At 40.5% G+C, this 13,690-nt stretch overlaps 1 protein-coding gene and 1 long non-coding RNA gene across 14 annotated transcripts; both read left to right on the forward strand.

The window, feature by feature from the left end:
• The first annotated feature begins 139 nt into the window (after window positions 1-139).
• On the forward strand, window positions 140-7,862 carry LOC135104713 (nuclear autoantigenic sperm protein-like). Of its 13 annotated transcripts, none has more exons than XM_064012233.1 (6): window positions 140-187; window positions 317-394; window positions 3,779-4,032; window positions 4,724-4,913; window positions 6,837-6,935; window positions 7,042-7,844. In XM_064012233.1, exons 4-6 carry the CDS (start codon window positions 4,881-4,883, stop codon window positions 7,300-7,302), a joined length of 393 nt encoding a protein of 130 aa, XP_063868303.1. In that variant the 5' UTR covers window positions 140-187; window positions 317-394; window positions 3,779-4,032; window positions 4,724-4,880; the 3' UTR covers window positions 7,303-7,844. The 13 variants fall into 13 exon arrangements, 5 of the variants coding, with proteins under 5 accessions (XP_063868303.1, XP_063868304.1, XP_063868305.1 ...); XM_064012234.1 differs by having other exon boundaries at window positions 147-192; XM_064012235.1 differs by lacking the exon at window positions 140-187 and having other exon boundaries at window positions 238-394; window positions 3,779-3,941.
• Window positions 7,863-8,934: 1,072 nt separating this feature from the next.
• Window positions 8,935-13,464, forward strand: LOC135104715 (uncharacterized). The gene is made up of 5 exons (XR_010270511.1): window positions 8,935-9,161; window positions 10,169-10,295; window positions 10,821-11,581; window positions 12,151-12,259; window positions 12,469-13,464. It is a non-coding gene; the product is annotated as an uncharacterized LOC135104715 (long non-coding RNA).
• The last annotated feature ends 226 nt before the right edge of the window (window positions 13,465-13,690 follow it).

The raw sequence follows: 13,690 nt of genomic DNA on the forward strand, positions 1-13,690 counted from the left end.
AATAATCTGTTGGAGGGTAACTTGTGGAAAGAGAAAGAAAAGTGCGTTATTTTTATGCAATAATATTTTTTAATTTTTGAACTTGAAAATGCAATATACTTTAATTCAGAGATTTTAAAAGTGAACATACGTTTTAAACCCAGCGGGTGCTGTAAACAGTACGTTGGCGGTTCACACCAGTTCAGAAGTAAGGTATCTTAAATTGCACTCGACAATGTTGTGAATACTTTATAAAATGCTTGAAGCCATACTTGATGCCTTCCATAACGTGTAAAGTAAGAAGTTAGCCTGTGTTAAAAAGTGGTGATCCCTGCAGATTACCAAGGCATCCAGTCTCCCAGCAAGTGCCAAGAGGCATTCATTCAATGCTCCGCTGACACCAATTTGCCCAAAGGTATGCATTATATGTGGAAAGTACATTACGTACGGTGTAGAGGTGGTTGTCTAGTGATATAAATGGTAAGGTGGTGGTGCTGGTGATTGTGATGGTACTACACTGTTATTACCGTATGTCAGTATATTGAGGCTTGATATCACTTTTATTAATGTGCCAGTATTTCATTACCTATCTTATGAAATAACACTAGCTCTTGATATATTCTTTTCTACAAACCTTTAACAATAATTGAAACGTTTTTTTTAAATTGAATTCAATGCCTTTTCTTATTGATGAAAATAGGAAATAATTATGGCTACCACTGGCTAGACACGCCATACCTTGCCTTGAGTTTAGGTATGGTTAGGTTAGGTTTGATATGGTTGGGTGTAGTTAGGTTAGTTTTGGGTATGGTTAGGGTTACAGCAAGTACAGTTAGGTTAGGTTTGGGTGTAGTTAGGTTTGGATGTGGTTAAGTTAGTTTAGGTATGGTTAGATTACAGCAGGTAGGGTTAGGTTAGTTTTGGTGTGGTCAAGTTAGTTTAGGTATGGTTAGGGTACAGCAGGTATGGTTAGGTTAGTTTTGGTGTTGTTAAGTTAGTTTAGGTATGGTTAGAACCTTGGACAAAAAAATGAGGAACATCACTGAACCAAAAGATTTTTATTTATTTATTTATTTATTTATTTTATTTATTTTATTTATTTATTTAATTTTCTTTTAATATTTCAATGAAAATTAGCAGTATTACTTATATCTGTCAACTTTCCAAGAGGGTTAGAGAATGCCTCAAGCCATTTGTAAGATAAGATTACACGTAAATTGCTTGGTTTAAGAGAAACTGGCATGTTAGTAAAATGAATCTTTACTGTCATGTGAATGAATATTTATAAATGCAAAAAAGTTTAAATCTCCAAGAGACAACCTGTGTTTTACAGTAATGTGGGTAGCCCACATGGGACCCATAAAGTAGCCCACAAAACACCCACATGCCTCCCATTATCCAATGTTGGCTGGGTATATATATATATACGAGTGTATATATATATATATATATATATATATATATATATATATATATATATATATATATATATATATATATATATATATATGAGGAGGCAGTAGACATCTGCCTAAATGATAATTACTACCAGGTGAGGTCTAAAGCACTGTTCAGGGGTGTGCTGTGAACTTATCATTAAACCCAGCTGTGACCTCGCTGAACGTTTCCCTTTGTGTCTCACAACACAAGGGGGCAGTCATAGCCTGCCCCTCTAAAGACAACTCTCTTCCTCCACACAAAACTACAAGCACCTAATAACACACACACCCTTCACTCAAAAATTTTAAAATCATCGTGGCGACTCCTACACCAGCCTCGTAAGTCCCCATCTGGGGAGGGGACCATAAATGTCCCCAGGTCAGACTGCCTTTCTGTCAAAGACCCTAAGTGTCTTGACACTCCCCCCCTCAACTTTTTCTTCATTAACTTCTGCAACATTCGCAGTCAAAGATCTAATTTTCAATCTGTAGAACACCACCTCTCCTCTTCTAAACCTCATCTTCTTTTCCTCACTGAAACTCAGGTGTCTGAGGCAACTGACAGTAGCTCCTTTTCTGTTCCCCTCTTACTTTCGCTATCCTCATTTTCAGTCCAAAGCTGGATGCTGCGTTTATGTGCGCAATGATTTAACCTGCTCTCGTGCCCACGCTCTTGAATCTTCTGAGTTTTCCACCCATCTGGCTACGACTACAGAGTCACTCTCATACTAAATTTATCTGTGCTGTATACCTCTCACCTAACTCCTCTGATTATAAGAAATTCTTTAACTACTTAACTTCCAAAGTGGAGCACATTCTGACCCCTCTTCCCTTTTGCCAGAGATCTCCATTCTTGGAGACTTCAATGTTCACCACCAGCTTTGGCTTTCCTCTCCCTTCACTGAACCATCCTGGTGAACTAGCCTACAACTTTGCTATCCTCCATGACCTAGAGCAATTGGTGCAACACCCTACTCGTATTCCTGACTGTCTTGGAGATACACCCAACATTCTTGACCTTTTCCCCCCAGCCCCTCAGCCCCAGCCCCAGCCTTTTCATCCCAGCCTCTCCCAGTGTATCCTAGCCTCTCCCAGTCCATCCCAGCCTCTCTCAGTGCATTCCAGCCTCTCCCAGTCCATCCCAGCCTCTCCCAGTCCATCCCAGCCTCTCTCAGTGCATTCCAGCCTCTCCCAGTCCATCCCAGCCTCTCCCAGTCCATCCCAAGCCTCTCCCAGTGCATCCTAGACTCTCCCAGTCCATCCCAGCCTCTCCCAGTCCATCCCAGCCTCTCCCAGTGCATTTCAGCCTCTCCCAGTCCATCCCAGGCCTCTCTCAGTGCATTCCAGCCTCTCCCAGTCCATCCCAGCCTCTCCCAGTGCATCCTAGCTTCTCCCAGTCCATCCCAGCCTCTCTCAGTGCATTCCAGCCTCTCCCAAGTCCATCCCAGCCTCTCCCAGTGATAATAAAAGCAATTTGGATTTAGGAAAGGGAGATTGTGTTACAAACTTACTGAGTTACACTTAGATCTATAGAAAACTGTTATCAAATGGCATATAACATTTTATGTTATATGCCATAATTAATTATGGCATATAACAGATTATTATTACAGATGCCATTTCTTAAAGAAATGGCATCTGTTTTTTTTTTTTTTTTATTCTCTTTCTCTCTCTCTCCCTCCCTAAGGCAGTGCTCCTCTTACAAAGGAAAAATAAATAATTAAATAAAATAATTAATTTACAAATCAAGGGCTGGATTTGTGTCTGTGGAGGCCTGTGAGCAGCCTGAGTGTGGAGGCCATCTACCTGAAATATTTATATTAATATTTTTGTATCTGTATTCCATGCAGTTTTTAATACATATAATATATTATAGTGAAAGGAACATATTTATTTAGTGTAAATGAAACAAGTGGTTATTTTGGATAGTAATAAAAAAAATATTTAGTTCATAGAAAACTAGTGTTTGATTAATTTAAGTTTCTTTCACTTACAGAATATTTATGTGGGAGACTCCTCAGATTGTGGAGACCCCAGATTGTGGAGGCTCCTGGGCAGCTGGTCTTTTTGTGGACTCCTAAATCTGGCACTGAACAAAATTCTCTCTCTCTCTCTCTCTCTCTCTCTCTCTCTCCTCTCTCTCTCTCTCTCTCCTCTCTCTCTCTCTCTCTCTCTCTCTCCTCTCCTCTCTCTCTCCCTCTCCTCTCCTCTCTCTCTCTCCTCTCTCTCTCTCTCTCTCTCCTCCCTCCTCCTCTCTCTCTCTCCTCTCTCTCTCTCTCCTCTCTCTCTCTCTCTCTCTCTCTCTCTCTCTCTCTCTCTCTCTCTCTCTCTCTCTCTCTCTCTCTCTCCTCAACTCTCAGCCACTGGATGGTATATCAGTTCACACAGCAAGAAGCCAAGGACCCACCGAGGCTGTCACTTGGAAGAGGTCATTGTTGTTGCATCCAGCATCCCAGCCTGACTGCCTAGACAGGTCCCGCAGGTTGCTGAATGGCAGAGGTGCAGGCTGCTCCACAGCAAAATGTGAGACCAGTGTGGCAGAGTATGATGTGTACACAATGAGGGACACACTGTAGCCAACCCAGTAGATTACCCGTGCTGCACTGCTGATTGGGTAGGTGTTGGAGCCTGCAGGAGGAAGAGGAGGAGGGAAAGATGCCATGAAAAGGCAATTTTAAGACATGGAGGATGATACAAAGGCAATTTAAAATCTTTGAAAGTAACACATCTTTTTAAATTAAAAAATGTAGAAAAGACCATTTTAAAATGTTTCAGAGATGAAAATGCAATTTAAGAGTTTTCTCATCATTTCTAAAAGATTTATATCTCATATCTTACTAAGAAAACTGTTGATATCATCATATGAAGAGAACTACTGATAAAATTAAATACATTACTTGATATCCATATCAGTCATATTAACACCACTTGCTTATATTGCTCATGCCAGAACTAATTCAAGTTAATATCAGCTCAATTATGAAAATACACCAGGTATCATGTAAAGTTTCCCAGTTTTAAATCTATCCTTTAATAACTGTCTTTCTGTATTCCCATCTTATCAAACATTAAACACCACTACCCTTGCATTCAACTTAGTCTCATACCCCAACAGGTCCTCACCCTGCTGTAGGAGGGCTGGCAACATGTACCAGCCATCTTACCAAACACTAAATGCTCCAACACTTGAACTGACCAGTCTTACACCTCAACAGGTCCTCACCTTGTTGTAGGAGAGCTGACAACATGTACCCAGCCAGCAGCAACTCCTATGCTAACAGGCTTCTCCCCCCGTGGGTATGTAGCACCTCTGGAGTCGCTCGATGAAGAAGAGGATGCTGGCGAGGCCTGTCGTGTTAGCCGGGATGCGCCGGTACAGAGCTGTGTCCGTTGGGGTTGTGTAGGCAAGCATCTTCTTGGCAAGGTCCTCGTGGGTGGCCGCAAACAGTTTACGGCTGTGGGATGAGAACTTGTCTTTGTGAATGTGACGTTGGGGTGAGTGTTAATCTGATTTTGTGTTACTATGTTCTGTGGGGAGTGGGGTGTTAATGTGATTTTTTGTTAACTGAATGCTGTGTCTGACCTCCTGAGGTGTAGTATGGTGGGCCACGCAAGATTGTCCCTTTCCACTAGGGCCTGACAGATGATATTAAGAGTGTGAATGTGTGTGTGGTGCCTTGTTTGGGCCATTTTGTGTGTGATTGCCACCCTGATGTATAGACAGCTAAATCGTTAATAATAATGAAGTTAAGAGTGTGAATGTGTGGGTGATTTGTCTGCGGTGTCTTGGGGAGGATTGTTGGCCTGGTATATAGATAAATAGATTAGGAATTTGGATTAACAGTGTCAATGTTGTATGTGAGTGTATAGTGTAGTGTCTGGGGCACCCTGTATAGGACTGCCAGCCTGGCATATAGATAGATCAATCTAATTATTTGACATTTCATATTCTGAACATTTTGCTGATCCAATTAATCTGTTAAGGGAGCACTTTGTTCAACATCTTTAAAATATTATTTGATCATCACCTGTATCTCTCACCTGATGATATAGATAGGCTGGGTGTAGGGTAACAACTTTCAACCTCTCCTCAGTGATGGACAATTCAGAGACAGTGAGGTCAGCTTCCCCTGACTGCAGAGCTCCTACCGTGCCCGTCCACTCGTTGCTTGAGCTGTCCTTCAGTTTCCCGTAGGCATAACCTTCCAGTACATTGAAACTGACTCTGTACAAGAGAGAGAGTGGGAGAAAAAATAGTGTTGTGTATTGAGGGAAAGAAAATTTCTGTCTTGTCTTCTCTATTTAGGGAAAGAAAAGGGAAAAGGGCAAGTAGTGTCATATGCATGGAGGAAAAGGAAAATTATTCTCATATGCACTGAGCAAAAAGGAAAAGTACTGTGATATGTACTAAGGGGAAAGGCTCGGTGTACTGAAGGGAAGGAAAAATACTGTTGTCGTATTTATTGAGGAAAAGAAAGAAATACTGTCGTATGTACATTTTTTAATTGCTAGAAAGAAAAGTGAAATATACATTTATATGTATAGTTTATTTTTCATATCAGTCACAAGTATGGATGTTTGTTTCCCTTCTTTTTTTTCACATGTACAGCTACCTCCTCAAATAGCATGTATTTTCAAAATTTCAAGCTGCTGTGATGATGAAAAAAGCCTGAAAGAAAAATGACAAGGAACAAAAAGTAATGAGAATAAGGTTTTGTGGCAACTATTCATTAGATGTCACTTTTTCACTCCTCCACTTAGACCGGTACAGTTGAACGCAAAATGTGAAAACTTACGAGAAATTGTGTGCATCCCTTAGTGCAGTGACAATATCCCCCACAAAAACCAGTGATATTTCTTTGACTGGAGGTTAGTTCAATAATTTTGAAGGCTGGGATTAATTTTAATGAGGGATGAGAGGGTGGAAGTGACTGGAGTATAGATTAATAATTCTACCAGCTGGAAAGGATTTTGAGGGTCAGAGGAAAGTGATTGGATATTAGCTTGATAATCGTGCTTGGTGAGATTAATTTTAGTGAGAGACTAGATGGTGGGAGGATGATATTTAGAGGTTAGTTTGGTAATTTTGCCAGTTGGTATTAATTTTTAGTGAGGGATGAGGGTGTCAGAAGAATGTGACTGGAGGTTAGTTTAATAATTCTGAGGGTGGGAGGAAAGTAATAGGGGGTTAGTTTAATTTTGGTGATGGATGAGAGTGTGAGTGGAAAGTGTAGCTGACCACATAATTTATCAAATAATACAAGCATGTACACATTCTTAATAATGTTCCATGTTAAGATATACTAAACATGAAGTTACTCCACAATATATGATGGTGTAAATTACGAATGGTTAAAGTCAAGACTTGTTTGATGATGGCCTGTTTGCTTGCTCCCCTTGGACGTGCGGCAAGTGCAGCAGCGTTCGACCGTTTCTCTAGGGGCAAGCGACACCTCCTGGTGGGGGACTTCAAATCTGCTGTGGCTGCCTTCGAGGTGTGTCTGTTGCTTAGGTGTGGTATGTGTTGCATGTTACCTAGTTGTGTTGTTTTCTGTGTTGTTAATTGTTTCATATCATAGTGAAAGTAAACACCAGGTTTAACTGACACTCCTTACCACTCCAGGAGGCAACAGAGTCCCTGGTGGAGCTGTGTGGGGAGCAGGGCGCCGAGTGTGGTGACGCGTACTGCCGCTGTGGCCGTGCATTGCTGGAGCTGGCACACAAGGAGGCAGGGGTGCTGGGGCCAGATCTGGATGGTGCCAGTAGTCGTGTGTATTGCTTGGTTATTGTGTTAACGTGCTGGAGTGTGCACAGCCGGGAGTGTTTGGGGAATGAAAATAAAAGGAGTTATGGGATGTTTAAAAATGCATCTTTTGAGAGCTGAGTATACAAGAAAGTTGCTGTGTTTGGGGGATGAGTAAACAATGAAGAAATGTTTTGAGGAACTGGGTGTGCAGAGGCACGAGTGTTTGGAGAATGAGAATACAGGAAGACAGGAGTGATTTAGGAATAAGTGTACAAGAAAGGAGTGTTTGAGTGACAATATATAAGGAAGAGGTGTTTTGAAAATGAGAGTACAAGGAATGAGCATTTTGGGAGTTAATATACAAGGAAGCAAGTATTTAAGGGACTCAAGTATACAAGATTATTTTCCTGTCATATGTCATTATACAATGTTTTTCTTTGTTATATACATCATTCCCTTTCACTTTTCATATCTTGTGTTCTCGTCATTCTGATGTAATGTTACAGATAGAGAATGTTTGGTGTCAAATTTTCACTAATTTCATATGTGTATAAACTTTCATTTCATTGACTTTTTTTTTACTATTACTACTATATTTGCTTGCTTTTTAAACAAGTCTTTTCTTTCAGAGGAGGGAAGCACAGGGGAAGAGGAGGACGAGGAGGAAGAGAGTTAAGAGTCACAAGGAGGAGGAGGAAGGTGGGAAAGAAAGAGGAAGGAGAGGAGGAGGAGGAGGAAGATGGGGGAAGGAAAGGAGAAAGATAAGAAGGAAGGAAATGCCGCAGAAGGAGAAGGGTGAGTTGTTAATAAGGTTTTGTGTGACAAGTTTTCTGAAAAATTTTATTTGTTTACATGAAGTTTGTTTTGTATATATTACTCTTAATATACTACTTCTCCCACCACATGCAATTTGTCTGTCTGCTGTTGTGGTTCTTTCATTTCTTGTTCCCTTTCCTGAATATACCATTTCCTTAGTTTCATATCTAGTACCCTCCAATAAAATTTCTGCTTCTCGGGTCTCTGTACTTCTCTCGTTTTTTTTGCTTGGCTTCATTCCTCAGATCCTTCTCTTTTTCCCTTTCTTCCAAGTTCATATCTCTTTTTTACCGCAAATATTCTTGTATTCTGAATTTTCAGCCAGCTTCCCAGTTCTCACTAGGATCTCCTTTACTGTAACTTGGGATCTCATTCTCACTTTTAATGGTCTTTTACCTCCTTCACTATATTTTCCAATTCTATATGCTTCTTCCACTTCTCATTCCCAGTCCCTGTTCTTCACCTTGGACCATTGTAATAATTTTCCTTACCAACTCCTCTCTCTCCTCCTCTCCTCTCTCTCTTCTCTCTCCTCCTTCTCTCTCTCTCTCTCTCTCTCTCTCTCCTCTCTCTCTCTCCTCTCCTCTCTCTCTCTCTCTCTCTCTCTCTCTCTCTCTCTCTCCTCTCTCTCTCTCTCTCTCTCTCTCTCTCTCTCTCGCTCTCTCTCTCTCTCCTCTCTCTCTCTCTTCTCTCTCTCTCTCTCTTATTCCCTTTTCTTCCTTTCTTCCTTCCCTCCTATCTTTGTTTCTCCCTCCTCCTCCTCCTCCTCCTTCCTCCTCCTCCTCCTCCTCCTCCTCCTCCTCCTCCTCCTCCTCCTCCTCTCCTCCTCCTCCTCCTCCTCCTCCTCCTCCTCCTCCCTCCTCCTCATCATTCATTCTACCTAACAAGAAATAATGGATTCAAGATTATACCCAAACGTTTTAAATCCCACAAGGCCAAACATTTTTTCTTTAATCGTATAGTAAATATATGGAGTAAACTTCCTGCAGAAATTGTGAACAATATTGAAATTGTGAAAGCAATATTATTGAATCAGTTCATCCTAAACATTTGCACTTTGTTTTTCCACAGAGCAATAAGAAATTAGAATTGACAGAGAAACCAGACAAGGGACTGCATTTGAAGAAGCACCAAGAACCAAGAAATTTACATAGCTTTCATTTTGGTTTACATTCTGAAAGGTAACAGTAACATGGATATGTTTTTATATTGAAATCTTTCTCTGATTGCATACAAATGGTACCAATCAACAAATAATAATGTAATACTTAGAAGCTGGGAATTCAAATCACTGGTAGATAAAATGAACCACCATTCTAGAGTGTACATAACTAAGGAATTAATATACTGGTTAACTGTCACACCAGCATGAACAGAATAACAACAATTGTTGAGTAGAGTCTGTAGGAGGTAGGGAAGGAGGCATGTAGTCAGTTTTAGAGAGCAGTTATTATGAAATCAGCTGTAGAATATTCCTAAGATGCAATACTACTGGAGTCTGTCAGCTTGAAGACAGTTTATTAAAGAAGGGAAGTTCATGAGATATAAAGCCTTTGATTATTCAGTTTCATTTCCAAAGTAACATTTATTTATTGGTGTGTTGCTTCCTGTAAATAGTAAAGCCTTGACAGCACTGCATCTCTCACACCACGCTGTAACTGTTGAGAGAACCCTAACCCCTTAGAGAGAGGAGGAGGGAATCCTTGGTTTATGTTCAGTAAAGCCCTGTATTCTTGTCATGGCAATGTAGAATGGAGGCGTCATTGGTTTATGTTCAGTAAAGCCCTGTATTCTTGTCATGGCAATGTAGAATGGAGGCGTCCTTGGTTTATGTTTCAGTAAAGCCCCGTATTCTTGTCATGGCAATGTAGAATGGAGGCGTCCTTGGTTTATGTTCAGTAAAGCCCTGTATTCTTGTCATGGCAATGTAGAATGGAGACGTCATTGGTCACATACTGTTCTAATGTAATCTAATGGAATCATGAAGGTGTAAAAATGCAGGATATGGATGGGATGCTACATCAGCAGCTTTTGTCATTAAGGGTGGTAAAGTGAAAGATTTGTTAATCACTTTGGTCTTTAGTTGATGCTTCTGGTGAGGCTTTCCTGTTTAAACTTGGCATAATATATATAAAATGATGTGGCATGTTAAACAAGTTAACTTACTGCCTTCTTGTGTCTTTCACAGATAGAAATCAAAAACGTCACAAGACAGAATAGTGAGCTGCATGCACTTATCACAGAGTATAAAGTCACTCCCTCAGAGGAAAAAGACAAGGATGGCATGTCTTCATGTGAGAACTCAGAAGCTAAATGTGAGCTACCATCCACATGAATATATATTTGTATATCAAACTGACATTCTCCTTGGAGGGAGGCTTTCCAAAGTGCACACACACACACACACACACACACACACACACACACACACATCTCTGCATCAGGACTCAAACAGCCAGACTGATAAACAATTACTTCACCCAAGATGATCAGCTGATAGGATTAGCTGTGGATGAGCCTCCTGTGGTGACTAGGAGTACAAAAGCCAGCAGCTAATTTTGGGAGCTGCCAGTCATCATGGTCCTGGTGTCTGAGGTGCTGCTTTTGCATTTTCCCAGTCATGGGATGAGGCTACATCACATTCATTCACAGTTGCTCTTAGTTATCTCTGTTACAAGTTAAAATTTTTCCTGGCTCCACAGACATTTCTGGTGCATCTAACCCTCTCTCCATTGCCCTTCTATTTCCCTTAGTCTTATACCCACTTCTTACATTACGTCTAATTACTTCCATTGGTCATTCTTGTCTGGCCCTCTGTTGCATCAATTTTTCACCTCCAGGTACAGATACCAAGGGGAAATTGCTGGGTCAAGTGGGCTACACTGACATCTGAGGTTAGCAGGTTGGAGAGTGAGTGCAGCAGTCTTCAGGTTCAGCTAGACTGTGAGAGGGATAAGTATAACAAACTGCTGGGAGAATCTCTTGCTCATGAAAAGTTTGTCTGAAGATGTCATAACTGAACCAAAAGGTAAGAAAGTTTATATTCTCTAATAATAAAGCAAATAATTTTTCCTCACTGTTGCTCAATTTTTTGAATTAATAACAAAATAAAAGCATTGTTATTGGATTTGTTTATTGAGGCTGTATTAAGAAAAGTTGAGAGAAACAAACTTATTGTTTTATCAGGAGAAACAACAGGATTGGGAGGAACTGAGCTTTAACAGAAGCTGCAACAACTGCAGGAGGCTCACAGGGTCCTGGAGAGCAGGTTAACTTGCAGCATGAAGGAGGTGGCTGAGCTAAGTGACAGGAAGTAGCAGCTTAAGCATGCTGTAGTGCATGAGGAGACAGAGTCCATCGGTGTATGCATGTTTTTTGCTCATTTGAATCATCTGTAAAAGTGAAGTGGAGGAAGTGTTTACTGTTTACTGTATGCCATTTCCTTGGTCTTTTAATGAAGAATTTTATCCTTCTTCAGGTGACTACATCACCATCTACCAGTTGCAGCGAGGAGTGATGAAGCAACAAGCTCGAGAACGCGAGTTAGACCTTGCCAGCCTCCATCATGAATGAGAGGAAATGAAGCAAAACCACTCTGCAGGTTAGTGCTCTCTTTTGCATCTCACACACTTCTTATTCATGTCATGGCAGATTAGTGATTTCTGCTGCATCTCACACACTTCTTATTCAATTGCTGGCAGGTTAGTGATCTCTGCTGCATCTCACACACTTCTTATTCAATTGCTGGCAGGTTAGTGATCTCTGCTGCATCTCAAACGGTTCTTATTCAGGTGTTGACCCAAAGTACTAAGCCTTCATATCATTACCTTGCTCTGTGATGGAGGCTACACCATCTGGCATCTAGCTGAGATTTAATGTTGCAGTAAAGCTTCCATATGAGTTCATGTAGAGCAAAATGTTTTCAAATGCCAGGGAAGTAGTGTAATGTAACCGTCCAGAGAAATCTATCCCTCATTTATTAGTTAACAGGAGTGTTTAATGTACTTAATGTGATTAGCCAGGATCAAGGGTCAACTTCTTCACTGACCATTTACTCTCAGGTGATGTATCTGTCCTCCATGAGTCACCAGAGACACATAAGGTGTTGTAAGTGAAATTTCATCTATTAGATTTATTCAAAATGTGAATTAACACAGTTGTTTCCTGCAGGATTTGATATCAAAGCTGGTGCAGGAAAAGGAAGCAGATCATGACCTTCAGCAGCTCGAGAAGATAAGCAGCGTCCTTAAGAGTCCAGTTGCTATCTTTAGCAGTGTTGGTGAGTAGTAATAAAAACTGAGCCATCTTATGAAGTGCAACGAAACATTATTATTATCTTCATAATTTTCTTGAAATAAACAGATTTCTGTGGGCATGTTGCTCATTAGCACTTTAATATCAGATAACACCAGTTATTTATGTAATGATGTAATGTACTAAGTAGATGAAATACAAGTGGCATCTGCTAACACTCTTGATGTGGAACAGGAACCAGTGAGTCTAAGACACCCCACCAGCAGTGGAAAGGTGGCTGACGAGCGCCTCAAGCACTCTGAAAAGGTGGAGCAACAACAAGAAACAGAAAATTGCATCCATCATTCTTTGCCTGAGGAGGGAATTGATGCTCTGTTGACCCTTCACACTGATGTCCCTCATGAGGAGGCAGAATATGAATCCTACAGAACTTGCCCATAGGAAAGACCAAAACTGTTACTGCTGCCCACACTGCCACCACTTCCACTGACACCAAAAGCCCAACTGTGCAGAGAATCCTGGACCCTCCGCAATGAAATGGAGTCCACCAGTCACCTGGAGCACTTTAGCCTCCAAAAGTTCCATCCGTGTCCATTGTGTTTGGGTAAACTTATCACTGTATAAGGGGACAAGTATCAGTGTATGGTTACTATATACTCATTTGTACTTAAAGATGTCATGTCACATCATTCTCTCTCTCTCTCTCTCTCTCTCTCTCTCTCTCTCTCTCTCTCTCCCTCTCTCTCTCTCTCTCTCTCTCTCTCTCTCTCTCTCTCTCTCTCTCTCTGTTTGGAATTATACTGTATATTAGGAAATATCATTAAAGAGTGTGTGTGTAAAAAGTGTTTGCCATTATTGTGCATTTGATGTTGGGTTTCATGATTTATAAAGATTGCTATTTTTAATAAAGTTATTGAAATTGTTATTGAGTGTTTGTATTGAACTCATTAGCTTTGTAATAGTGTGCGTCTCATCATGCATTCATTAATGATGTAGAGTGGAAATGTCCACTCCTATCATGCATAATATCAATGCATTATTGGTTTATGTTGTTATTTGTGTATAAATTGTAAAGTTATGCCAGTCTATTTTAGTACAAACTAAATATCAGCTGGAAGAGAGGACAGGTAATGGCACACTAAAACACAGGAAGGGACAATGATATAACCATCCAATTTAACAATACACAGAGCAAGAAGAATGAGAAAGCAATAAAAATGGATTATTTAATGGATGATTAATAGACCTTCATTTGTAATGTTATTTCAGGCAAGAATATTAAAAGAGACAGCTGGCTTGCCCTTTGTACTTGTTCAGCTTGCCCTTAGCACTTGTTCATACATGACAGAATGAGAGATCTATGGGTGGGGGTGGACACCTGGAAATGGGTATGATTCATGAAGGGATTGATTGATTGGTTGACTGACTGATTAAGAAAAAAAAACGTAGCAGTGGA

Source organism: Scylla paramamosain, chromosome 11 (genome assembly GCF_035594125.1).
Source record: "Scylla paramamosain isolate STU-SP2022 chromosome 11, ASM3559412v1, whole genome shotgun sequence".
NCBI classification, from domain to species: domain Eukaryota; kingdom Metazoa; phylum Arthropoda; class Malacostraca; order Decapoda; family Portunidae; genus Scylla; species Scylla paramamosain.

What these genes read in the sequence shown, in the direction of transcription:
- LOC135104713 (XM_064012232.1), top strand. Translation starts at nt 6,767, where the DNA reads ATGGTTAAAGTCAAGACTTGTTTGATGATGGCCTGTTTGCTTGCTCCC. An exon ending in CTGCTGTGGCTGCCTTCGAG is followed by an intron (nt 6,914 to 7,041) that starts GTGTGTCTGTTG and finishes TTACCACTCCAG; the next exon opens with GAGGCAACAGAGTCCCTGGT.